Here is a 25,218-nt window from a genome sequence, read left to right as displayed (position 1 = left end):
ATAGCATGCCGGTATTGGGGAATCAAACGAAACATGACAGTCGTGATGTTAACACAACAATGTCAGCTTCTAGTCTGACAAACAACACATCGGCAGCTCTTTATAAACAATAACAATCATTTACCGTCTCTGTTATGTCGGCTGACCCCCTCCTCTGCTCGGAGGGTAAGATGGTTTCCCAATTTGTGGACATTTACAGCCACTGCGCTTCTTCTTTGAGTTAGCTGCTAACTGCTATCACCTGCTGGGCGCACACATAATGGGTCATGAAAATGCCATGTCCATATACGTCGCACTAGAGGTTGACGCTGTTGTTTTACATGTCACGCCCATCACACCTCTTTTGATTCCATGATGCCGGCATGCTATCTAAAATCACACAGGAACGCCATGATGCTGCCATTGTTTAGTTCTGAATAAGAAGGTAAAGGTGGTGTGAAAAAAAAAAAATGACTTGGTAGTGGCTCTATAGCGCGATCTCTGTAAAAAAAAAAAAATAGTTTAAGTTTTGTATTTTCAGTGTCCACAGCACCACCATTCATTTTCAAAGAATACACACCTCTGCAAATTGTAACCACCCTGCATAAACTTACCAGAACAGATACATTATTCAAAACAAAGTGAAAATATATTCAAATGAAATGAAATTAATTTGCATTGGCAACCCCCCCCACCACACACACACACACACACACACACACACACACACACACACGCACACACACACACACACAGGTGCATTCCTACAAACATACAAATGTTCATGTTGAGTCTCAGATAAACACTGGGCGCTGTGAGCTCTGTCACCCCTCTGTGGAGTTGCAGGTGCTCCCATTAACATGCCACCTCGTTGCCAAAACGCAGCAGTTAGTGAGCGGACGCAGCACCATCAACACCCTGCAGTACACCCACACAGGCCTGCTCTGTGATGTGGTGCCCATTAAATATATTTTTCTAATGGTGGAATATGTCTTTCCTTCCTCTCCAGGAGAAGCACTGTCAACAGAAATACAACGTGTCATGCATCATGATTCTTCCACAGTACCAGCGCAGGGGCTACGGGCGCTTTCTCATCGACTTCAGTAAGCAACGAAAAATAAAATAAAAGTGACAACACTATAACTACTAAGCAACTAAGAAATACGTCTTTTTATGCAAAATTAACACATTCAGATAATCAAAAAATACTGCAGTTGTACATCTATTTTGGCTCAAGATGTCTGTGTGGTTTGCCCTCCCTCGCTTGCAGGCTACTTATTGTCCAAACGTGAGGGCCAGCCAGGGTCTCCAGAGAAGCCTCTGTCGGACCTCGGTCGACTGTCCTACATGGCCTACTGGCGCAGCGTGGTGCTGGAGTGTCTTCACGAAGTCCGCGATCGGCAGATCACCATACGACAACTCAGCAAACTGACGGGGATCTGCCCGCAGGACATCACCACCACCCTGCACAGCCTCAACATGCTGGAGCAGCGAGGAGAGAGGTCAGAGACAAGACCTGCACTCTCTCAGAAATGCTCCACATTATTTAGTGCCACAGTAATTGTTGCCCTGCATTAGCATGTTATATAACTTACTATAGAGCAGCAAGAGACAGAGGGAGGATCTGGAGGGGAGACAGTACTCAGTCACAAACTATTAAAGGCTCTTATAAAGCTCATCCCAAACCAAGCAGAATATGGCTTGTGGCCAGGTTAAACCCTGCATGTAAACAAATTCAGCCTTTAGAGTATACTTAAGTGAGATCATTGCACGCACTGTCCTCATAATAATACATCGATGAAGCTTCATGTATTTAAATCAACTGACTGTCAACATACGTTAGGAGTCATATTATTATTTTAACCATGACGGAAAAATCTAAAGGCTGTCCGTCATTTTGAAATATTAAAACACTGAGAGCGATCAACAGTAACTTAAAATAATTCAAACTCCAGTCCAATATGTGGTGTGTGCATATGAAGCAGTTGTTGTCTAGTCTTAGTTTTGATCTCGCGGACATTTTATAGTTCTAGTTACATTTTAATCTTGCCACTTATGAATGCATAAGCTTCTGTATATTAGTTGAAAATAAATCAAAATTAAATGCTCCTTAATATCTTATGATTAAAAAATGATCATTTATATTAGGGATGCATGATATTGGATTTTTTTGCCAATATCTGATATGCCCATATATATTACTCATTTGGCTAATAACAGGTAACGATATATACACTTTTTTTCTTTAATATTAATGTTCATCAAGTCTCTTATGTAGTGGAATTAGCAACATATTATGCATGCCCTTATTGTGATGGGGACATAAAATACAATGCTTTTCACTGTATGTAATAATTATTCATTCTGCAAAATTAGACAAAATACTTAAACTTGGGGTTTGTGTCTTGCACAAGTTTGCTTTTAATTAGATAATTAGAATTAGATAATAATTAGATAGATAATTATTAGATTAATTAGATTTATTTAATTAGATAAATATATATACTGGTTTCGTCATGTTGGCAGAAATAAGTATGTTAGTCGATCCTGATTTTTCATTTAAAAGCCAACATTAGATACCGATGACATGCTGATATTATCATGCATCCCAAGTTTAAATGACTTTAAACGGTAACTGACTTTTACCACCCTCTCTGTTCAATAGAGGGACAGCAAACGTGATCTCTACTCCTCAGTTAATCTTGTTTAACTTTCTGACAGAGGTTTTATCTAACATAACTTTTAGATCAGTTTATATCCCTGGTAACACTGTTTTGAAATATAATTCTTAGTTTCGGTGAAGTGAAATGCTGGATCGTGTCCTGAGCAGCCAAAACATCTTGCTGAGGTAGCCCACTGTGTCTGTAATGCACTGCAGGTGACACCGACATGCTGCCAAGCCATTTGACTCCTCCTAATGTTCAGCCAAATTTCAGCAGCAGTAGGACTGAGGGGGAAGAATGATGGGCTCTTAGTTTGGTGTAATTAGCACAGTTTCAGTTTACGCCTGTGATTAATGTACTGTCGCCGTCTGACTGTATTGACCTACAAAACTGGGTTTTTGGGTCACTATGATGTGAACAAAGACAGGAGTCAGTGGCATCACCAGAAAAGAGTGGCACATGGTGATTTCCTTGGTTTAAACCCAAACTACATCTTCATGCACAATTTCTCTGTGTTTCTGTGTAGAAAAACGTGCACACAGAGTTGTAATGGTCTTTTTTTGTTGTTGCTGTGGTTTTTTCAGGCTGGTGCTGGTGCGAAGGGAGAAGCTGGTGTCCAACCACATGACTCGTCTCAAGGCCCGGCCACGGCAGCTGGATGTGGACCCAGAGTGTCTCCGCTGGACGCCCGTCATTGTAACCAACACTGTGGTCTCTGATGCCGACGGAGACGATGACGATGACGATGAGGAGGATGAGGAGCCAGAGGAAGAAAACCGCAAGGAGGTAAATGACATTGAATTTGGATTTGCTTTAGGTGGAAGTAATAGATTGATGTACATTCTTACTGATTAATTATTGATTTTGTTTTATTTTATCTGTAAATAGGTCAAACCAAGTCACAAGGTCCTACCAGTGTCCTCCTGGCACATGCGCCAAGGGAAGAAGAGGGAAGAAGAGGAGGATGATGAGGAGGAGGAAGAGGAAAGAAAAGGCTTCCTGGGGTTTCCCATAGGCCAAAGCTCTCCAACTTCTCCTCCCAATCGCTGTCCACCCTCTGTCCCTGAGCCACCACGTCCCTCTCCCCCAACAAATGGAGAACGCAGACCAAGGGGGCGCCCGCCCAAAAACTGGCCTTGGGGCAAGGTGAAAGACAGCACACGAGCGGGACGGGCAACTAAGATGCGCCCAGCGGAGGACGAGGACGATGAAGAGGAGGAGAGAACAGAGGGAGGAAAAATCCCAGGCTCCGCCTGCAGTCCCCCTTCCCTTTTCTCCCTGGACAGACAAGCAGAATCCACAGCCTTTCACTCGCTGGACATGGCCAGGCACCCCTCCATAACCCCCACACGGAGAGGCCGGCCCCCGAGGAAAAAGAGAGGCCCTAAACCCAGAATGATGGAAGGGCCCGGAGAGGGGCTGACACAGCTTCCTGTGGTCTCCAGGTTGAACGAGTCTCCGCCCGTCAGAAAGAGCTGCTTCAGTGAAAGCAGCGAGGAAGAGGAGGATGACGATGACGAAGACGATGAAGAGAGGAGGGCATGCTCGCCACCCATCCTCACCAAGCCTGCCATGGGGCTCAAATGCAAGGTACCACACCAGCACTGTCCTGTTCGCCAAGAATGTTCAAATAAGATTGAGACATTGTCTAATTAATGATAAAAAAGTTGCATTTGGTTGTTTTTTGAACTTGATTTATGTCCATGCAATTTACTATGATCCGCTTGATCCTTTCAGTCATGGTCTTTTTAAGTCATAGTTTGGATTTTTTTGAGTGGGCAGTTGTACTCATCCATGGTAAGTGTATTACACACAGTAGATTGTTTGTTGGTGCCAGTTTTGAGAAGCAGACATGAAAGCTAAACAATGTACCGGTGTTGCGAGGTTCAGCAACAAAAAAAACCCAAAAAACTGACCTTTCCTGCCTGCTCTGAAGGGGAAACCATTCAGTTCCCCACATATGCTCGCGTTAAAGCCACCGGACTCCGTTGAGAAAAACAGTGATTTTAGCTCGCTGAACATGGGAGCTGCTGGTCAACTGCTGCTTCGATCGGTTAGTTTTTTGGTGGTGTTGTGTGATTTTGGTAAATCAGAACTTACCTTTTAAAAATGCCAAAGTCACACAATAACAAAATCAACATAAATGACTGAGGCAATGGTAAACCAGCAGCTCCTGTGTTCAGCGATGTTAAATCACTGTTTCTCTCAGTGGAGTCTGGCTTTGAAGAGAGTGATATAACTGCTTATTTTTCCATTTGGAAATCACTGTCTGACATTAATGTAATGTGGACTGATATAAAGTTTTTTAGGTAGCTAAAATACATTTTGTTACTGGGCTCCATTCACAGCAGTACATTATTTAGCTTCCATATTGGTCTCCAGCCTATTTTGTCTCATTGGGATTGTTCTGACTGGCATCTACTGTGTATAATAAACAGTCTGTGGATAAGTACCCCATACAACCCTGCTACAAATAAATCTGAACTATCCCTTTAAGTCTGTAGTTACAATATTAAGCTAAATTTTAAAGGCACCCCTAATGATGTATCCTGTTTTTTTCCTAGAAGCCACTGAGGAAGCGTCGTTTTCGCCAGCGCAGCCACCCTCACAGCAGCGTCGTGACAGAGACGATTTCTGAGACCACCGAGGTGTTGGATGAGCCCTTTGTAGACTCCGACTCAGAGAGGCCGATGCCCAGACTGGAGGAGGAGACGCCCCTGGGCCACCCACTGCACCGCTACCCGCCAGCCCGCTCCGCTCTGAGACTGTCTGACCCAGCACCTAAAAGGGGCCGGCACTCCAACCTCACAGATTCAGAGGAAGACGGTGAGCAGACAGGGCTTTTGGTGATGAATGGTTTGTTTATATACAGAGACAGGGTTCCCAAGGATCCTCCGAAAGTCTTAAAAGACATCACATTCATTGATCTAAAAATCTGTCCAAAAAATAGCCTCTTGTTTTTTGAAGTTATGTTGTAAAATCTTAAAATAATTAGTTACTATTTTTTTTAAATAATTTAATGAAGGCTTTTTTTAAAACTGGGTGTGATGGGAATCCGAGACGTGGAATCTCACATGCAGATTGAGAAACACAAAAAAACAAAATGCCAGATATTTCCTAATTCTGTTGGTAAACCAAATAGATCATTTTATAATATGCTAATTGTCTTCATGTTTTCCACTCTAAAAACTTTTTTTTTTTCAACATTTGACAAACATAATCTAACTTTTCTCACTCGACAAAAATGTCATGTTTTGTGTTTTAATGAACAGTTGGGCAAAATAAAATTGTCTCAGCTTTGATTATTAGAAAATTGGTCTTACACACAATTCCAAGTTTTAAAAAAGTCTTAACGCTACCTTGCTTTAGGCTGCAGGAGCCCTGAGAGGTATGTGTGCAGCTTTATCTAACACTGGCTTATCTTGTTGTCTCCTCTCAGAGCTAACACCTGTTCTGAAGCCTGCAGCCGCTCTGCCAGCAACTCCATCAGAGACTCCGGCGGCCAACCCCGAGGTCCCAGTCAAGAAGAAGAAAGGCTGGCCCAAGGGAAAGAGCCGCAAACCACTGCACTGGAAGAAAAGAGGCCCTGGAAAACCACCAGGCAGCGGGCCCGCAGACAGCCAGCCCCAAAGCGGGGATCCACCAGCTCCCAAAATCAAGATGAAGCCTGGCCGCAAGCCCCGGAGCTGGTACCTGCAGCGGGCCCAGGAGGAGGCAGAGAGGCAGGAGCAGGAGAGGCAAAGGCTGTTGGAGCAGCAGCTGGACAAAGACCCTCAGCTGCCCCAGACAGACGACCGTAACAGCAAGCGAGTCTCCAGAACCAGCACTGACAGCAAACAGAAAGACTCTGACGAAGAAGACGACTACCTCCCGAAGCCTGCCCAGCAGAAGGCGCCCAGGAGGCGAGGAAGACCGCCTAAGAACCGCTCCGTCAACCAGTCACCGCAGCCCGCCCCGAAACCACCCCCCACCTCCGAGCAAGAGGAGGAAGAGGACGAGGAGGAAGAGACTGAAAGAACTTGGGAAGAAGACAAACCCAGCCGTCCACCGTCCCGTCCCCTTCTTTCCCCTTCCTCGTCGTCTTCCACCTCAGGACCCAGGGCGCCGCAGTCACGACCGCAGGACGCAGATATGGGCGACAGAGAAGAGGACGACGACGATGAGGAGAGGGAGGAAGAGGAATGCGGCAGCATGGGAAGCGGTGGCGGGAGCATCAACAGACGAGCAGCAGCTACACCGGGCTCAGGAAGCAGGCGTAGCGAAGACCACGACGCAGACGACGAAGGCGACGGACACTTGGAGGACAAGAGCAATGGCAGCAACAACAGCAGCAAGAAGCGAAAAGGCCAGGACTCTGAGGACGAAGACGAGGACGAAGACGAGGAGGAGGAGCCTGCATCCCGTGCAAGTTCTCCTCCGGTCAAAGAAGAACCCCAAGGTGGAGAGGCTTTTTTAGACATGGAGAACAGCGTGGCCCGGGACTACGTCAGCAAGCAGGAGGAGGAAGAAGAGGAGGAGGAGGAGGCTGAGGAGGAGGCGCAGGAGGCCAAGTGTCGGCCCTCCTCTGCCGACCCTCAGCAGGAGGAGAGGCGGCGCAGAGAGCAGGAGGAGTCCGCTGCAGCAGCCGCGGCGGTAGAAACTGTCACGGCCATGTCTGTTCCCTCTGAACCCATGGAGCTGCAGTCGCTGCACCCGGACGACAAGGACGTCACGCTGTTGATGGAACCGCAACACACACACACACACTCCCACCCTCACCAGCACTCTGACTTCAAGGAGGAGCTGAGCCACCATCACCCGCACCACCCCCACCATCACTCCAATGAGCTGGACCTGGAGACTATGCAGGCCGTCCAGTCCCTGACACAGGGGGAAGCCCAGGACGAAGAGACGGAGCCCCAGCCACACCACGGGGCCTACCAGGACTGTGAGGAGACCCTAGCTGCCTGCCGGACCCTGCAGAGCTACAGCCACACAGGGGAGGCCGAGGAGGAGGCGCTGGCTTTGGTGGAGGAATGCGGGGCCTCCCAACACAGCAGCCCCCTTCCTAACCCGCCAGTGCCGCCCCTTCCCAGTCAATCTGTGCGCTCGGTGAACAGTCCGGGGTTACCCTCGGGCATCATGGACACGACGCCAGCAGGGCAGAGAGGAGGGACGCCCGGCCCCACCGGAGCAGGGGGCAGCGGTGGAGGTGCTGGAGGGGGGTACACTCAGATCACACCAGAGCATCCCAGCTCTCTGTCTGCCCCCTCCCAGCAGAATATGGAAACGTCGCCAATGATGGACGTCCCGTCTGTGTCGGACCACTCGCAGCAGGTGGTGGACAGCGGCTTCAGCGACCTCGGCAGCATAGAAAGCACTACAGAGAACTACGACAACCCCAGCAGCTACGACTCCACCATGGGCGGAGGGGGGAACGGAACCGGGAACGGGGGGAACGGAGGCGGGATGTCAGCCGCTGTAGTTGCAGGAGCGTCCACAGCTTCCTCATCGTCAGCCTCGTCTTCTTCAAGCTCGGCCACCCCGTCCTCCTCCCAGTCCAACAGCTGCTCCTTTGCGCCGGCACCCAGCCTCACATCGTCAACAGGAACGGGAGGATCCCAGCATCCGATGGGCAGCTGCAGCCTCATCCAGCAAACAGGACCAGGACCCAACAGCGGACCAGGCGCCAGTAACGTAGGCAGTGCTGTGCCACAGCCGCCGCCACCCCCACCGCCGTCCAACACGCCCAGCTGTGGCATTAAGTCTCCTCAGAGCTGCGGTGTGATCGAGAGGCCCCCCAGCACCAACCAGCAGCAGCAGCAGTCCCAAAAAAAGGTTCCTCAGCAGCCTCCTCAGCAGCAACAAGCCCCCAACCCTCAGCCTCCACCATCAGCACCCCCGCCGCCGCCGCAGCAGCAACAGCAGGCGCTTTCCCAGTGTAGCATGGGCAACGGCTTCGCCTCTACACCCATGATCATGGAGATCCCTGAGAGCGGAGGCGGAGGAGGGGGCCGCACGCTGTATGAGCGCATGGGTCAGGACTTTGGCACCGGGGGCTACCCCCAGCCCTCGGCCACCTTCAGCCTGGCCAAACTCCAGCAGCTCACCAACACCATCATGGACCCCCACGCCATGCCCTACTCCCACTCAGCCTCCGTCACATCCTACGCCACCAGTGTTTCTCTCTCCAACCCGGGGCTGGCTCCTTCACCCCACACTCCCCTCCCTCAGGGCCAGCCCACCATGACCCCGCCTCCTAACCTGAGCTCCGGCTCCATGAACCTGGGCTCCCTGCAGCTGCAATGCAACATGCCCACCACCAACATTGGCCTGGGACCGCCGCCGCATACGCAGCGGCTACAGGGCCAGATGGCGACAGTCAAAGGCCATATCTCCATCCGCTCCAAAGCCACTCAGCAGCTGGCCCCGGCCCCTCACCAGCAGCAGCTCTACGGCCGCAGCTCGGGAGCCGTGGCCATGCAGGGCACGCCGCGCACCTTGGCCGTGCAGCGCGGCATGATGCCGAACCTCATGCCCACGCCGGCACCGTACAATTCCATGAACATGACTCCCCTGAACGCCATGTCGGCCGGCTACCGAATGCCCCAGCCCATGATGAACAGTGGTTACCACGGCAACCCCCCTTACATGAATCAGCCAGCTCAGTACCCCATGCAGATGCAGATGGGCATGATGGGAGGCCAGGGTTACCCGCAGCAGCCTATGCAGCCCAATCACCACGGCAACATGATGTACACAGGCCCCTCCCATCACAGCTATGCCGGCGTCCCAAAACAGTCACCGTACATGAGCAGATGAGCGGCGAAGAACTGAAAAAGGAGACATGAGGCGGATATTTGCTGTACTCTAAATGTCCACTACTCCTGTTCACCCTCTCCTGTGCCGCGGCGGGCACCACGGAGAGAAGGTGATTGGAGACAGAGAGCGTCTTTGGGTTTCCTGTTTTTTTCTATGTTGTCATTTTGTCCCTTTTTTTTTGGGCGCGGTTCCCCCTCCCCTCCCAGCTGGCTGCGTATGGGAGCAAGTCTGGGTTGGGGCGTGTACATGGACCTCTGCCGTGCCGCGCTGCTTCAGGCCAGGCCTACACAGTCCTTCATGTGGTTTCACACAGGCCCAAGAGTCGCCTCCTCCTCGTGATGTGCAGGAGGAGAGCAGGGGAGGACAAGGAGGAAACACAGAGAAAGACAATGCAGGAGCACCTTGCTCTGTCAGACTGAAAAACAGTGGTTAACTGAATATATTCAACCATGCACACAATCTTTTAATTGATATAGGAAGCCTTACCATGAAAAAAGAGACAATGTAGGCGGACTTTTGTTTTGTTAAACATAATGTTGAATCTTATTTTCGTTGTTGTTGTTTTCGTTGACTGTTTTTTGAAATACTCGTGTGCGGTCCGACCTCTTATATGCTTTGGTCTTTATATGTGTGGCATTCTGAAACGATGATCCACCCCTCTCGCTCTCTCAGATAATATAACCGGAACATCTCTGTGGCCACTCTGTCAGACGGCTTTTCACCCCAGTTCCAGAAAAAAAAACGCATTAGGAGCGGGGCCTCCGGTGTTTGAGGTGTCGAGCTGTTTTCCAGAGTCTCTGTCTTCCCTGGATGGACCTTGTTTTACCAAAAAAAAAAAAAAGACAAAAAACAGCAAAGACACAGAAGATTTGAGCGCGTTACTGTCGACTAAATGTCCATAAACAAGTAGCATTATTTTCCAGTTTGCCGCCACTCTGAAACGTTTAGATGTAAATATTCTGGTACTTCCCAATATCCAGCACACACACAAACACACACACACACACACACACATGATGGCTAGCTGTCACCAATTGGTGGCTAGCTCAGGAAACATTGAGATGTTCTTGTCCACACTCCACTGACAGACAGTGTACTATGTCAGCCTTTTTTTTTAGCAGTTTAGGGAATGCAGAACAAAGGGTGGGATTTCCATGTAACTGCTTTAAGGAAAGTCAGTTACCTATTGCTGATCTCTCCTCCTTAAGTGTTAGTGACCCAAAGAGGTCCAGGAGTCGCTTTTGAATAGTGTATTCTGTTCAAACTGTATTTTTTTTGTCCTTGATTTTTCTGCAAAATTCTGCACTCCCATTGGCTGGACATAAGGCAGTAGACAGTTAGCCTTTTAGGAAAGGTGTGCCTAAATGCCTGATCTAGTGCATGGTTTGGCCCTCACTTAGAGGCACACTATTATAAAAGCAGGGTCAGAGGTGAGTCAAGCGTTGGATGTTCTGTCGGCGTTCAACCGGCAGGGTTGAACCGGTCGACTTTGTCGCTCCATGTACCAGTATTCAAAGTCAAAAGAGGAGTTTTAATTTTCTTACAGACCTGACATTGCATACTTTCTTTGTGTGTATCGTTCTGTTCTGTACTTCTTTTGTGTTTCGTTTCGTTTCTGAATTTTATCAGACTGGGCAGCTTTCTTTTATGACACAAGCTGACTCTTTTTGACTTTAGAAAACCTATTGTAGAGAAAATGTTTTTTCTATAATATAAAAGGAAACTCTGACATTGATATTGGTACTGTCATTTTTTTCACTTCTGTTTCAGGAAAAAAAAAACAATACATATTTTTTAGCTCGCCTCTTGGGTAATAATTACTAAGAAATTCAAAATTTAAAAAAATTACCACTCACTTTTAGTGACTTTAAGATGCCTTTAACCTCTCCATTCCATCTCATCTCTAGAGTTTTTCTATCTTTGTGTAGTATATTAATGCTATTTTAAACAAAAGGACTACAAATATCTAAAGGTCACTTGGCATTCTTTTCTTTTTGTTTGTTTTTTTACTTGTGTGTGTATAGGATGACTTCCTTACATTTAAGAGGCATGTAAAAAGGAGCTCAGTATATTTCTGTCTGTTTATATCGCTTCCCTTTTTGTATCCTTTGTAATTGTACATGTTGCGTTGTATGCTAAGAGAGAGCGCAAAATAAAGAGAGAGGAGGGACGGCTGGGCACACAGTGAAGGTTGATTTACGCTCAGCGGCCTCAACTCTCGACTCTGTCCCTGTATGTATTTCCATTTATTCTGTTTTTTTTTCTTTCTTTCTTAGCAAGTACTTTCAAAGAACTCTGTACATTTTAACATAAAATGAAAATAAATTATGTTGAGCCATTCATGTTTTCCTTGAGCTTTTTAAAGTTTCATCTGACACACTTCAGTCCTGTCTGAGATTTATCCCAGAGGGACAAAAATGCTTTAAATTATGCTTAATTCCATACACATTTACCAAAAATAATGAACTCTCTTATATAAACAGAATATTTTGTATTTGGAACTTTAAATTTTAAGCACAAGTAAGGGGTTTTGTACACCAGATGAAGGACAAATTTTGACAACCATACATACAGAGGACGAGAGAAGTTAATAATGTCAATTATTCTAAATTATCATTCCAAATAATGTGCATTTATATTGTATTAATATTGATACTGGTGACTAAATAAGCAACAAAATCTGGAAAAATCAACGTACTTATTATATTACTTATGTAATATTTATTAAGAGTTAAAACTGGAAAGGTCTGTTCATTTGTTTCGTCAGACATTATGATCCACGTGCTGCTTAACTGATCGGTGCACATTTAAAGCATTTTTATTAAGAGGGGTCAATTTACACACAGTTTTAGTATATACACAAACATAGAAATATTGATAAATATAAAAATGAATAATATAATTAGTGCATTTACATTACTAGTACAGACACCACTTTTCTTTTTAATTGATTTTTAAAATATAATAAATAATAAATATAAATAAATAAAAATGTGATTGGTGCACATAAGTATATAACATGTTTTCTCCTACAGGGTAGTGTTCCTTTAAATACCAGTGTTTTCCACATTTTTTTTCTAAGTTAAGTAAATTTGTGTGTAGATAATACTACAATAATAATCTTTGTTAGTATATCACCCATAATACATAAAGTGCTTTACATGCAAGGTTGCTAAAAAATTAAAACATAACAATATATAGAAATATATACATTTATACATATAAACACAATAAAAAATAAAATAAAATCATGGTTGAAATCACCGAGTTACACAAACCCTAATAGGTACCCTCTCAAATTGAGGATTAGAGTGTCCACTAGTCCCACCAGAGCTTGTTATAAAGGGCCCAGGGTGTTATTCATTCTGATTATAGATAAGGGTCCATTTAATTTTAAGATATTAAGTTTTACAAGCTTCACGCTTCCAGTAATTAATTGATCAATTTGAACCCCATATTTGTTGAGCATTTCGGATGGATTTACAGGCATCAGCTCAGTCGCTTTGGCCACTTGTGTCCACTAGATGTCCCCGTAGAGTGTCCGCATGTCATGTCCAAACGCACTAATGACTCCTAGCCCACTTCACTCTCAAACAAAATACAAACACAGACTTTTAACCTTGAACTTGAACTTGAATTTTGCTTTTTCGTGTATGATCTCAGCTATCTTTGCTCTGTAGTTTTCTCTGATGTCTGTAACTCTTCTGTTCCACTAATGTTTACTGTAAAAATGTCCCTTGTTGACACTGAGGGCAGGATCTCACGGCCTTATTGTTTGCAAGCGTGGTTAAATTTGTCTTAAGGGCGTGAGCTGCACCTGAAATGACGGTGGAAGTGCAGACTGAACTCTCAGGGACTGTTCATTATTTATGAGAGGGGAAGAGGCAGTGTGAAACAGGTGAACCACTGCAAATCATTTTTAGGCTCTGGGAAGGGAATTCTGCTTTTCAGTTTGGCTTAAGGGAGGGAAATTCAACTTTAAATTGTTGTATTTTTTTATTTATTTTAAATACCCTCAGAACCCCAAAACCCACAAGTGGGCAAAAATCTTCAAAATCATTTATCACAGCCAGAAACTGTAAAATACAGTTATTTCTGATAAAGAAAGGGTCATGCATTTTCCTCCAGTCACTCAGGGAGGCTCAAGGAAAAACATCTGTAGCTGCAGGGAGAGTCAGGACTTCAGAAAATAAAAATAAAAAATGAAGTCACACTGCAGCCACCCCCCAAGTCTAATAAATAAAGTATATGAAGTATAGCCCCTTAAACACGGTATAAAGTACATTCAAACTATAGTGAAGTTGTTATCATTATTTGCTATTTGTTTTCAAATATCAGAATCTGAAATACTTCATTGATTCCTGGGGGGATTGTTGTTCATTACAGTCGCTCTGATGCCAGCAAAGAGAATTATAGCAAGTAGAAATATATACGAGCACAAGTATGTAAAAATATAAATGGAAAAACAAAATTACAGTAATAGTACAATATGCAAATATTTGAATATTAAAAAAATTTTATGTATACTATGCAGAGTATGTAAGTGTGTAAAAATATAAATGTAAAGAAAAACAATAATAGACCATTAGCACTAATATGTGACTATTTAAATTACAGTATGGATAATGTGCTAAATGTTTGAGTTAAGTTTTCAAAATCTAAAAGTGTGTAAAATATAAAACTGTGCCTTATACTACAATACAATGTATAAAAACTAGTGTGTAAGTTCAAAGTATAAAAAATATAATTGTATGTGCAATGCTACAATGAGCAACAGAGATACACATAAGTGAGAATACAGTAAGAATAAAAACAATATAGTGTCACATGTTAAATATAGCCTGTATTCAAGATCTGGAGGAATATTGCACATTTAAATTGCACAGAGGATTGCTGTTACTGAAATATTGCCCAGTTGCATCTTAAAAACCCTATTACACATTTGAAGTATATTAAATAAATTATGCAATTTTATTGTAGATGTCATCTACTTAATTTCACCACAGCCTTTTTGGGAAAAGCTATCATATTTGATTTGCTATTCACATAAGAAAATAAGAAGTCGTGCAGACGTGCTGGGGATGTGTTTTTTTTTTTTTTTTACTCTAAGCATTTCAGTTTTATTCTGAGTGCTGTTTTAAATGTCTCTGTGTGTGTTTGATTGAATGGAGAGAAACTCCACAAGATGAAATCTGATACTGGAAACAAAATGTCAGACCAGCTCCATCTCAGGGCCAATCAGCGGGCTGTTTCACTGCTGTTTACTGTGGAGCCTCCCGCCATCTTCCAATCACAGCCAAGTCACGAGCCACCAGCTTCCGTATTATTGACCTATGACTCTTTTGAGTAGGCGGGACTTAACAGTCTACCTAGAGTCTGATTGGCTCGCAGCACTGTCCATCCTGCCTCGCATCAAGAGCTGCTCCACCTTACGGGAAGCAACGACGGCAGCTTAATCTTTCATTGGGAAAAAGGGTGAAAGGCGAGACGAAAACGGAAAAATTTGTCTTCGGTAAGTCACTTAAAAATCAAGAATGGCCCCAGCGTACAGTGGTATTTTTTTCAGTCAGAGCAGCATCGTTATTTTGAAGTGTTTTAATCCCGGGCACCGGGTGACGGGGCTTTTCCTCAGTCATGAGACCGTGAGGGGCAGGAGGAGGGACTGTAGCATCCTGCAGACACACACAGGCCCGCGCTGCTGTGTGGGAAAGAAAGCTAGCTAGCTGCTCCGTTTAACGTTTCATCTCTGATAAAGTAGATTTATGTGGTGCTGCAATGTATTCAGGTTATCGTGGCGTCGGGTTGTATCCGGCGTGAACTCGATAGCGTTGTGGCATATTTAATGAATATTCCGGTGTCATGTTTCCCAGCCACCTTTGCGAACACTAACCAAAGAAGACTTTATTAAATGTTTCTGTATTGAGAGAAATTCTGATATGTAGCTAACTGCTCTGTATGGAGAGAACAGTGCGCATAGCCCCTGTTTAAAAATCACATTTAATTCATTTAATTTACAGTAATATTTAATAGTTGAGCTATTTATTCACGTTTTGCTTTAATAAAGTTTGCACAGCCCGTGGGTTTTTGGTTTAAATTATAATTTTTGTTATTTCTGTGGCTGTGTAAAGTGGAATATGGACCCTTTTTTAATCCGCAAATCCTTGCGGATTAAAAAAGGGTCCATATTCCAAAAATTAAAAAAAAAAAAAATTTGTTTAATTTAAAAATTTAAAAATTTTAAAAAAATCTTGCTCTTACACACATTTAAAAAACAATATATGAAATTACATTGTATCTGTATAATAAATATTTATATATGCAGCAAACAGAGACACATACTTTGCTACTAAATGAAGCACTTTGTATGACCAGTGTTTGTGGGCTCTCCAGAGAGTAAAACCTATTTTTTTTCCACCAAGAACTGTGTCATGTGAGAGGAGGAAGGGCTGTTTTTTTTAAAGTGGTGGGCATGGACTTACTGCTTTCATTATTAGACGCTCAGACTTCATTCATACGCTGTTGCTTAGAGACTTATTAATAAACGTCCGTAAATGTCACAGATTTCTTTCTGAAATGACCAAATAACTGCATGCAAAGGATTTACAAAATACCTACATATACTGTTAAATGATTGGGTTATTACTCATAACTTATTGTGTAAAACACAGACATCTTTCAGTAGGAAAAGCACAGATGTTCATAATAAAATCTGTGATGGCTGAATATTGTTTAGCTGCTCCAGTTTCAGGGCCTTGGTATTGTGCATGTTGGCTCGTTGTCATACTTTTATGGCTTAATGTTTTCGTGTTGTGACAATACTGAAATTTCTAACTTCAATGAAATACCTTGAAAAATATTGATATTTGATACCACTTCATGGAAAATTGGAAAATTGAGGGCATACAATTAAAAGTGTACTTATGTTTAGTAGCAGAGAACAGCAGAATGACGATAGTAAACATTAACAATACCAGAAAACGAGAAAGTGCAGCTGTTACCAGTGTATGGATACTGCTGAAAAGTACTGAAACAGTTTCAAATATTCAGGATCTACATGTATTGATAATCAACGTTTTTGACAACGCTAACACCTACGCTTTTTCCATAATGATAAGTAAAAATGTCTGCTGTGATTAAGGCTTATACATCAAAAATTAACTGTGATTCTTTGTGAGTGTTTTTCAGTTTTATTTTAGTCAAGAATTTACTGACAGAATTTCCAGTATGTTGTTTGTTTAAATAGCTTTTCCTGCTCTTAATTAGTAACTACACACTCAGTATTTTGTATAAAAAGCATTTTACTGTATTGCATTACTCTTCAGATACACATACCATGTGTAAACTAGCGAGCTCATACTTCTGGGTAGATGTTTACTTACAGCTCACAGGAGCAAAGAATACAGAAATGGCTATTTTTTTAGTTTTTGTCTCTGAAATATACTGCAGGTATATATTTATTATGTCACATGTTTGTGTGTGAACAGCTCAGTTTGATTTAAATTATCCATGTATGTTTCTTCCACAAATTCTCATTGGAGCGCCTCTGGTTTTCTCTTGTTGCCGTCAGCCTCTCAGCCTCCAGCCAACATGATCCACAGCCTGTTCCTAGTTAACTCCTCAGGAGACATTTTCCTGGAGAAGCACTGGAAGAGCGTGGTCAGCCGCTCCGTGTGTGACTACTTCTTCGAGGCGCAGGAGCGTGCCACTGAGCCGGAGAATGTCCCACCAGTGATCCCCACGCCGCATCACTACCTTATAAGTGTGCTCCGCCACCGCATCTACTTTGTTGCCGTCATCCAAAGCGAGGTCCCGCCGCTGTTTGTCATCGAGTTTCTGCACAGAGTCGTTGACACGTTCCAGGTTCTGGCTCCCTTGCGTTTTTCGGTCCACTTTTAATTTAGCTGAAATAATGATAAGAATCTGACTTCAAATACTCATATCCACTGTATGTGCTCTTTGTTCTCAGGACTATTTTGGCGTGTGTACAGAGGCTGCTATTAAAGACAATGTTGTAGTGGTGTATGAACTGCTGGAGGAAATGCTGGACAACGGCTTCCCGCTGGCCACAGAGTCCAACATCCTCAAAGAGCTCATTAAGCCTCCCACCATCCTCCGCACAATGGTCAACACCATCACAGGTACAGTCATGTACATGTTAACCACAGTGTCTGTAAAAACCAAAATTAAATTGGAATATTTTACTGCTTAAAGGACAACTTCATATTTAGAACATGATGTCAGATCTTTGATGTTTTAGTCCAGGTAGCTGCTGTTTAAAACATTAGAGGTCCCATTTATACGGTTCATGTTTATTTTGTTGTGGTGGTGTTAAAGAGCTACGCGTTAATTTCCCATTAGCTTCTTGTATGCAGTAAGTTCATGCAGCTGTCACTCGGCTTAAAAAAAGTGTTTTCAGTCTTTAAGTTTTACATGGACTGCCGTTACTGTGATGTGCTGTTTATACTTCGGAGGTAAATCTTAGTGATGGCTTGACTGATTCCCTTCACAGTATCTTTCTTCGAGTTGATGCAAGTTATTTTAACAAACCCCTCAAGTTTTGATACTTTTTGCAAAATACAGCGTCAGTTTCTTCTGCGTTACAGTACATGCATGTTTGACAGCTAGTGCTGCCCACTCCACACAACATCTTTTCAATGCATCACCAGTCATCATGTATGCGTTTACATTCATAAATATAAAAACATCATTTAAATCCATTGATTCAGCATCCTGCTTTATGGAGGTAGACTATGTTAGCTCAGTATGATGCAACAGAAATGTCGCTGACCAACTGTCATTCTTTAAGGGGGAAGTGACAGACGTCCCAGTCATCTCTGCAGCCTTGAGCTGCATTCACGTGGTGTCGTAGTAATCTGAAAAATAAGTTTCTGATCAAATTTCATGGCTCACCTGATCTGTTTCCTTTACTTTTTGCTACCAGCCTGTTTTTTAAAAATGCTCAGAGCGATAAAATAAAACGCATAGACTTTGTAGCGTGTATGTTGTTTTCACATTACATCTTAAAGCTCATGAACACACTCAAGTCGAAAGAATGATCATCCAAGGAGCACCTGAATGCAACACTGGCCTGGGCTGGCAGAGCGCTAGACTTAAGCCCGATTTAATCGGTCCTCACTCGTTGATTCAGTGCTGTTGCTGCACCACATTACGGCACATTACTGCAGTTGGATTTTCCAGGTACATACCTGACACTAAAAAGAGGCGTTCAAAAAGGTTTATTTGTTCATTTTCACCCATCACTACTAAATCGCACAACAAATCCATTCAAACCAAGTACTCAAATGTTTCGTCCATTGACAGCAAGCTGAGACCCCTTTCAGATAAAAGGATAATGTGTGGTCAAAGTCACAAACGCACAAAATCAGCCATCAGTCTGTATTACAGCAGGAACTGTAGCAGTAACCGATTCCTGTCTGCTGTGTAAATGTGCTCATTATCTTCCATGTTCATGTCTGTATTTCAGGCAGCACCAACGTTGGTGAGCAGCTCCCTACAGGCCAGCTGTCAGTGGTGCCATGGCGACGCACCGGAGTCAAATACACCAACAATGAGGCCTATTTTGACGTTGTAGAAGAGATTGATGCTATCATCGATAAATCAGGTAATTCTCCGAACAGCCTGCTGGTCAAACTCTTGACTTTATTTTCCAGTCAATTTTTGTGTTTTAATTTCTCACAGTAACCTGCAACTCTCCTCCTCTTCAGGCTCTACAATCACAGCAGAAATCCAGGGAGTTATTGACGCCTGTGTAAAACTGACAGGCATGCCCGACCTCACTCTCTCATTTATGGTGAGTTCAGTCTGTCAGAGGTCTTAAAAATGCTTAGACATTGAAAGTAGGATCACTAGAATTGCTTTTCCCCCCTGACATTTCATTGTAGAATCTCAAAAATAATTGGTAATATCTTCTTCCTTTTTTTTTGAGAGATAGAAGAACAGGATAGAGGAACTAACAACACTCATACACATTTACAACGTACAATAAATGAACAAGCTTTTATCAAGGACTGGTTACTTATAGGATCAAATATGTTCATTGTTTTCTGTGTGTCAAGTTTAAAAACTTTTCAGCATTTGAGGTAAATCATCTTGACCAAAAAGTCATGTTTTATGTTTAAGTAAACATTTGGGCAAAATTGCCCCCAACCTAAAGTGATTGATGCCAGTTAATGGTTTTTTTTTTTCTTCAATTTTTGGTTTTGTAATATTTGTCTTAAATTGCACTCTGAGTGGCGTTAAAAAAGCCTTAAATCTATATTCCCTTAAGATGTAGGAACCCTGCATCAGCAAAAGCAATTTAATGATCTTTACTGTTTAAGTATGCACATTTTTATTTTACTTGCCCTGAAACTAACTCTGCCTCTCCATCCCAGAATCCCCGGCTGCTGGATGATGTCAGTTTCCACCCGTGTGTTCGGTTCAAGCGCTGGGAAGCCGAGCGGATCCTCTCCTTCATCCCACCTGATGGAAACTTCCGGTTGCTGTCCTACCACGTCAGCTCCCAGAAGTCAGTGTTTTGTTTTTTTCAGTCAGGATCTGTTGGGGTCACTTTATGGCAAAGACATATAACACTGAAACACCCCTCAGCATGTTATCCGTGGGTTTTTGCTCCGGTAGTTTCAGAGGGATTTTCTCCCAAGCATTTACTCCTAATAATAGAGTTCAAAATCACAATCACAAAATATTAGTGTTTTGTCATTTGTCGTTTGTCAAAAAAAATCAAAATCAAACTTAAATCAGTCGAAGGGCCACTGATACACCATGGGCATTCATGTACGCAGGCAGAAGCAGTCCAGTGTCCATTCATAGTTATTGAGGTTCTTCTTGATTTATTTATCCAAAGAAAACAAACAAGCAAGCAAACAAAGGAACAAAGACACCATGGCTCTCGCTGCCTCTCTTGCTCTGGTAAAAAAACATTTTAGGCTGGTCCTACCTGCGTACCTATCTTTATAAGCACGGGTGCCCTATATTTCCCAATTCACTACAAAAAAACCCCCAAAAACAGAAACTAGTTATGCAGAAACTAAATATGCTAACAAAACAATGATAATTAAACTAAACAAATAACTAACAAAAAAAAATCACAATCAAAAACTAATCTAAATAATTTAAATATATAGAATAATCAATACAACAACACTTTTGCTTTCCTGCTTAACTGTTATTCCGTTGCCTCGTATGGCGCTTATTCCTGCTGTTTGTTGTTTGTTTTTCTTCTCCAGTCTGGTGGCGATCCCGGTATATGTCAAGCACAACATCACCTTCAGAGAGGGAAGCTCCCAAGGACGCTTTGACTTGACTCTGGGACCCAAGCAGACTATGGGCAAGGCCGTGGAGTCAGTCCTAGTCAGCAGCCAGCTGCCCCGGGGCGTCCTGAACGCCAACCTCAACCCCTCACAGGGAACATACACCTTTGACCCAGTCACAAAGGTACTTAGACACTGTGTCTGAGCGTGTTTAAATGCCTAAAAGAAGACTTAGAAAGCCTTAAATTATGCTCGTTTACACAAATACTTTCCAGGTTAAAACTTTTTTTTTTCCAAAGTGGTGGCAGTGATCTCATATTGCCATTTTGATGTTTTGTCTAGATGTTGACATGGGATGTCGGCAAGATCAACCCACAGAAGCTTCCCAGCCTGAAAGGCACCATGAGCCTGCAGGCCGGGGCCTCCAAACCTGATGAGAACCCCACCATCAACATCCAGTTCAAGATCCAACAGATGGCCATCTCAGGTACACACACACACACACACACACACACACACACGTTCCTACTTTCATTACTGATATTCTCTGTGACATTACAACTAGTTTACAATTCTGCTCAACTCTCACACTCAGGCTGATTCAGCAAGTTAGACACATATTTTATCATTTTTAAATGAATATCATTCCCAGTTTGTATTTTGCTTTGGGAATGTTTGGACTTAAACCCCCACTCATAAGAGAGGCTTTCATCACACAGCCTGCTCAGCTGATCACCACCTGACTGCCGCGTGCTGTGACACACAGTGACACAGTGACCACTAGATGGTGCCAAATGCAATAAATACACATCCTCACAGTGCTCAATAAGTGGTTTAATACACGCATGTGCACGTTTTATTCATTGTTTTTAACTTTTTTTTAAAGTATTTACATCAGATATTATAGGATTTGCTTTAATATTAATCTCCAGCAATATAGTGATGTGGCTTAGTTTGCACCGTTAAATATATATATATATCTATAGATATAGATATAGATATATGTTCATTTGACATGATTCATTCTATACAGGATTTTAGGTAATATGTAGAGCAATATTGCCAGACATTCTTTGCTGAAAACCTTTATTTCCCAATATGGACGGGCAGGAATATTACCAACTTTGGTGTAATGCATTAAGGGTATTACTTTTTTTTTTTTAAGCTACAATTTAGGGAAGCACAGGTGTGATTCTCAGTTTGCGCCTTTCATGTATTACCATTAAATGTAAACAGTGCTAAGCATCTAAGTTTTGTAAAATTTTAAAAACAATAGTCACTGTTTTGATGATATTCTCAGAATCCTCAAAGACTCTTCATCACTCTTCATCTGGATGAAAAAATATTCCATCAGTTGCATAACACATCACTTTTTGACCTGTTTCTTAAGTTGAAATGTATTTCATAATCCAGGTGGCATTAAATAACTTGCATGTTCCCGCACAAGCAAAATATTTATGGTTTATTGACATTATTCTTCTGTACATTAGGAAAAACAAGCAGGATCTGAAAAACAGGTTCTTTTTTATGGTGCGGTGGACAAAATATTTTTTTCATCCAGATGGTATCAAGAGTCTTTAAGGATTCTGGAACAGTCAAAAGTGTTAAACATCCATCTGGGTCTTCAAATGGTATATCTTTTTAGGAAAATCACATGCTTTGCACTGTGATGTTAACGCTGAGCTGAGAGTGGATAAAGAGTGAGGTGGTGTAGAAACCTCATGCAGACGTCTCTGTCATTGTTGTAGGGTAATCGAATCTGTCTGGAAGCTTCATTAATGAGCCACTAAACATTCAAGCTGCATTTGTGTTGGTGTTGAAACGAAAGTTAGAGTGTCTTTCGCTTCGGTACTTTGACATATTTCCCCGTGAAACTGAATATTTTAGTGGTGTACTTGTACAAGAGGGATTTAAATGACTGCTAAAAAGTAGGCAGGCTTAGAGTTTAATGTGATATGGAGCTACAGCGGAGTCCGCTGCTGCTGCACGTGGAGCAGCAGCAGCGGACTCCATAAGTTTGGAAACTAAAACAAAGGTTTTGCCCTCTGATATCCAAACTCGCATCTCTTCCTATCTCTGTCCATTTTGCTCTGTTAGCCACATCAGCGCACAAACAGTGACCAGCGTGCATTGTGATTAGATGCACTTTTGTAAGCAGCTCTGAGTGCAGGATGAGTCTTCAAACTTTTGATATTGTTTTACCTGGTTTAACAAAAAGAGAAAAGGCAGAGATGTTGATGTAAAAATACTCTGATACTGTTTTTTTTTTTTGTTTTTTTTTTTTTTTTTACATATTTGGCACATAGCTGACCAGTCAACAGAAGACAGAGGATTAAAAGTGGAAAAATGTATTTTTCATTTCATGGGGACTTTACGTGCAGATCAGACTGTACTGAGAAATGTGAATGGGGAAAAAAAGGTATTTTTGTCCTCCAACAGGGCTGAAGGTGAATCGACTGGACATGTATGGGGAGAAATATAAACCTTTCAAAGGCATCAAGTACATGACGAAGGCTGGCAAGTTCCAGGTGCGGACATAAAGACTACTGCTTTATGACTACTGGACCAAACCACCACGAGACTGAGGGGTGACGTGACGTGGGATGGGGAGTTGGTACATTCCCTATGTATATGCATTTCTGGATTTAACCAATTGGAGGCTCCATGTAGCAGTTAAGAATGGACCATTGCACATAGAAACCTCTGTCGAAGCAAAAGTTAAAAATGTCCTGTAACCTGGTTAGAGCTCTGAGTCCGGACAGATAAAACACCTCCATCTCTGTCTAAGCCAAACCCAGGCCAAACCCAACTCATTCTGCTTTATATTTGCTTTTAAGGTCATTTTTCAATGATTAATTTAACCACAAGTCCAAACTCAAGCAGTTACATCAGACTTTTGTCTCAGTTTGCTTATAGAAATGCTCCATCAAGTTCAAACACTTCAAACAAACAACAGGCTAAAATCTGATACCGCACTGTTTCAGCTGTAGGTATCAGGACTGAAAGGAGTCTGCCGTCCACATTTGAACTTAGTATTTCATTGTCTCTGGCATGTTTGTCTGTGTTTTTTTCCACTCTACAAACCAGATTTGTTGGATATTAGACCAGTTTAAAACAGAGCGTCCCCATTAATAAGTCGACATAGCATGGAGCTGTATAATGTGGCAGAAATGTTCCCCTGCCAAAGGATCTATGTGAGATAAAACAAAAGCGTTGTTTGACAGAACATTAGCTCATCAAACTGAGTCAAGAAACTGGTAGCAGTTGATCAGGTGAATATGCCGTAACAGCCTGTACTGTAAGTTTTTTCTATAAATCAGTAAGACAGTTCAGCTTTTTCTTTAGAGAAAAAAGTAAAACCTTTTTTTAAAAAAAAAACAACAAAAATTGCTCTTACATGGTCCCCTGGTCTTGCGTTTCTTCTCTCTGATCCTTATTGAGGAGCCCTGGTTGCAGCCTACCAATGAAAGTTGATATCTCTGTATTTCTTATCATCCGTCCTCTCCTGTCTATTTTTTCTGACTCTTTTTCCAGCGTTCATCTGTTCTCTGTTTGCTTTCCTGTTTGTTCTGTTCTGGCTTCTCCTGGTTGCAATTATTTGGTGATTTTGTCTGTAGCACTGGAGTCAGAAAACTGACACATGAGAACGTAACACATGGAGCCGTCCTCAGTCATGCACTTTCCCGGCTGCTGGTACTAACATTTCCTTTTAATGCAGGTGACATGGATGTAGAGTGACTAAAGCTGTTTTGAGTTATTTATTACCGAGAAGATTTCTGGGAGAATTTCAGGTACATGTTCACCTGCTTTTTTTTTTAACTATTATTTATTAAAAGAAACAAAGGATCCATTTGCTAAAGCAGTGTCTAATGTACAGCGTCTCCCATTTCTGCAATACTGTTATTAAATTCCGATTAGACTTTTTAATCTACAGGAGCATATAATTTCACCATATTTAGACCAAACAGTATCAGGTTTTGTTCTCAACACACAGAAGCGCGGCCAATGTTTTTGATTCCGTCAATTTGGTGCTCAAAACTGTGGTCCACATGATCAAAAACCAAACTCTTGGTGCATCAGAATGTGCATTTTGTTATCCACTAAATAACTTAAAATTCATCAATATATTAAACTATATGTTATGGAATAATGGTCAGGTACCTCAGAAGAAATGTTGAAGGTTTGCATTTTGTGTTTACAGCATTTTGTTTGTGTGTTTGTTAAACAGCCTCCAATGGAGTGTTACAATGGTGTAAAGAAATAAAGAGTTGATGTGTTATAACTGAGTGATAACACTCGTTATTGAATGTGTATGGTACCGTGAATTTGGATATTATGGTACTTTGGAAATTCCTGCCTCAATTCACTTCATTGTTCAGTGTTAAAGGAATACTTCACCCACAGAATGACTATTTGTATATTGATTATTCACCCTGTTATCTTGAATTTGTGGAGAAAACTTTGTTTCTCGTAAGCATTCATGGAAAACGGTAAACATATTGATT

General features: G+C 42.5%; 2 protein-coding genes across 3 annotated transcripts in view; both read left to right on the top strand.

Moving 5' to 3' along the window:
- Positions 1–11,785, top strand: part of kat6a (K(lysine) acetyltransferase 6A) — a 39,439-nt gene extending 27,654 nt beyond the window's left edge. The window contains exons 12-17 of one of the 2 annotated variants that reach the window (XM_042488952.1): positions 989–1,082; positions 1,250–1,481; positions 3,227–3,428; positions 3,531–4,232; positions 5,210–5,468; positions 6,082–11,785. In XM_042488952.1, the coding sequence (XP_042344886.1) occupies positions 989–1,082; positions 1,250–1,481; positions 3,227–3,428; positions 3,531–4,232; positions 5,210–5,468; positions 6,082–9,443 (4,851 nt within the window). In that variant the 3' untranslated portion in view covers positions 9,444–11,785. Of the gene's footprint in view, positions 1–988; positions 1,083–1,249; positions 1,482–3,226; positions 3,429–3,530; positions 4,233–5,206; positions 5,469–6,081 lie in introns of both variants that reach the window. The other variant, XM_042488951.1, reaches the window with a different exon arrangement.
- Positions 11,786–14,855: 3,070 nt separating this feature from the next.
- Positions 14,856–24,992, top strand: ap3m2 (adaptor related protein complex 3 subunit mu 2). The gene is made up of 9 exons (XM_042488747.1): positions 14,856–14,955; positions 17,011–17,303; positions 17,410–17,581; positions 18,928–19,065; positions 19,169–19,254; positions 19,838–19,971; positions 20,690–20,897; positions 21,056–21,200; positions 23,153–24,992. The coding sequence occupies exons 2-9, from the start codon at positions 17,031–17,033 to the stop codon at positions 23,251–23,253; spliced, it is 1,257 nt and encodes a 418-aa protein (XP_042344681.1). The 5' UTR covers positions 14,856–14,955; positions 17,011–17,030; the 3' UTR covers positions 23,254–24,992.
- The last annotated feature ends 226 nt before the right edge of the window (positions 24,993–25,218 follow it).

The sequence above is a fragment of the Plectropomus leopardus genome, chromosome 6 (genome assembly GCF_008729295.1).
Source record: "Plectropomus leopardus isolate mb chromosome 6, YSFRI_Pleo_2.0, whole genome shotgun sequence".
In the NCBI taxonomy this organism is placed as follows: Eukaryota; Metazoa; Chordata; class Actinopteri; order Perciformes; family Serranidae; genus Plectropomus; species Plectropomus leopardus.
This window is presented reverse-complemented; position numbering and strand designations above follow the sequence as displayed.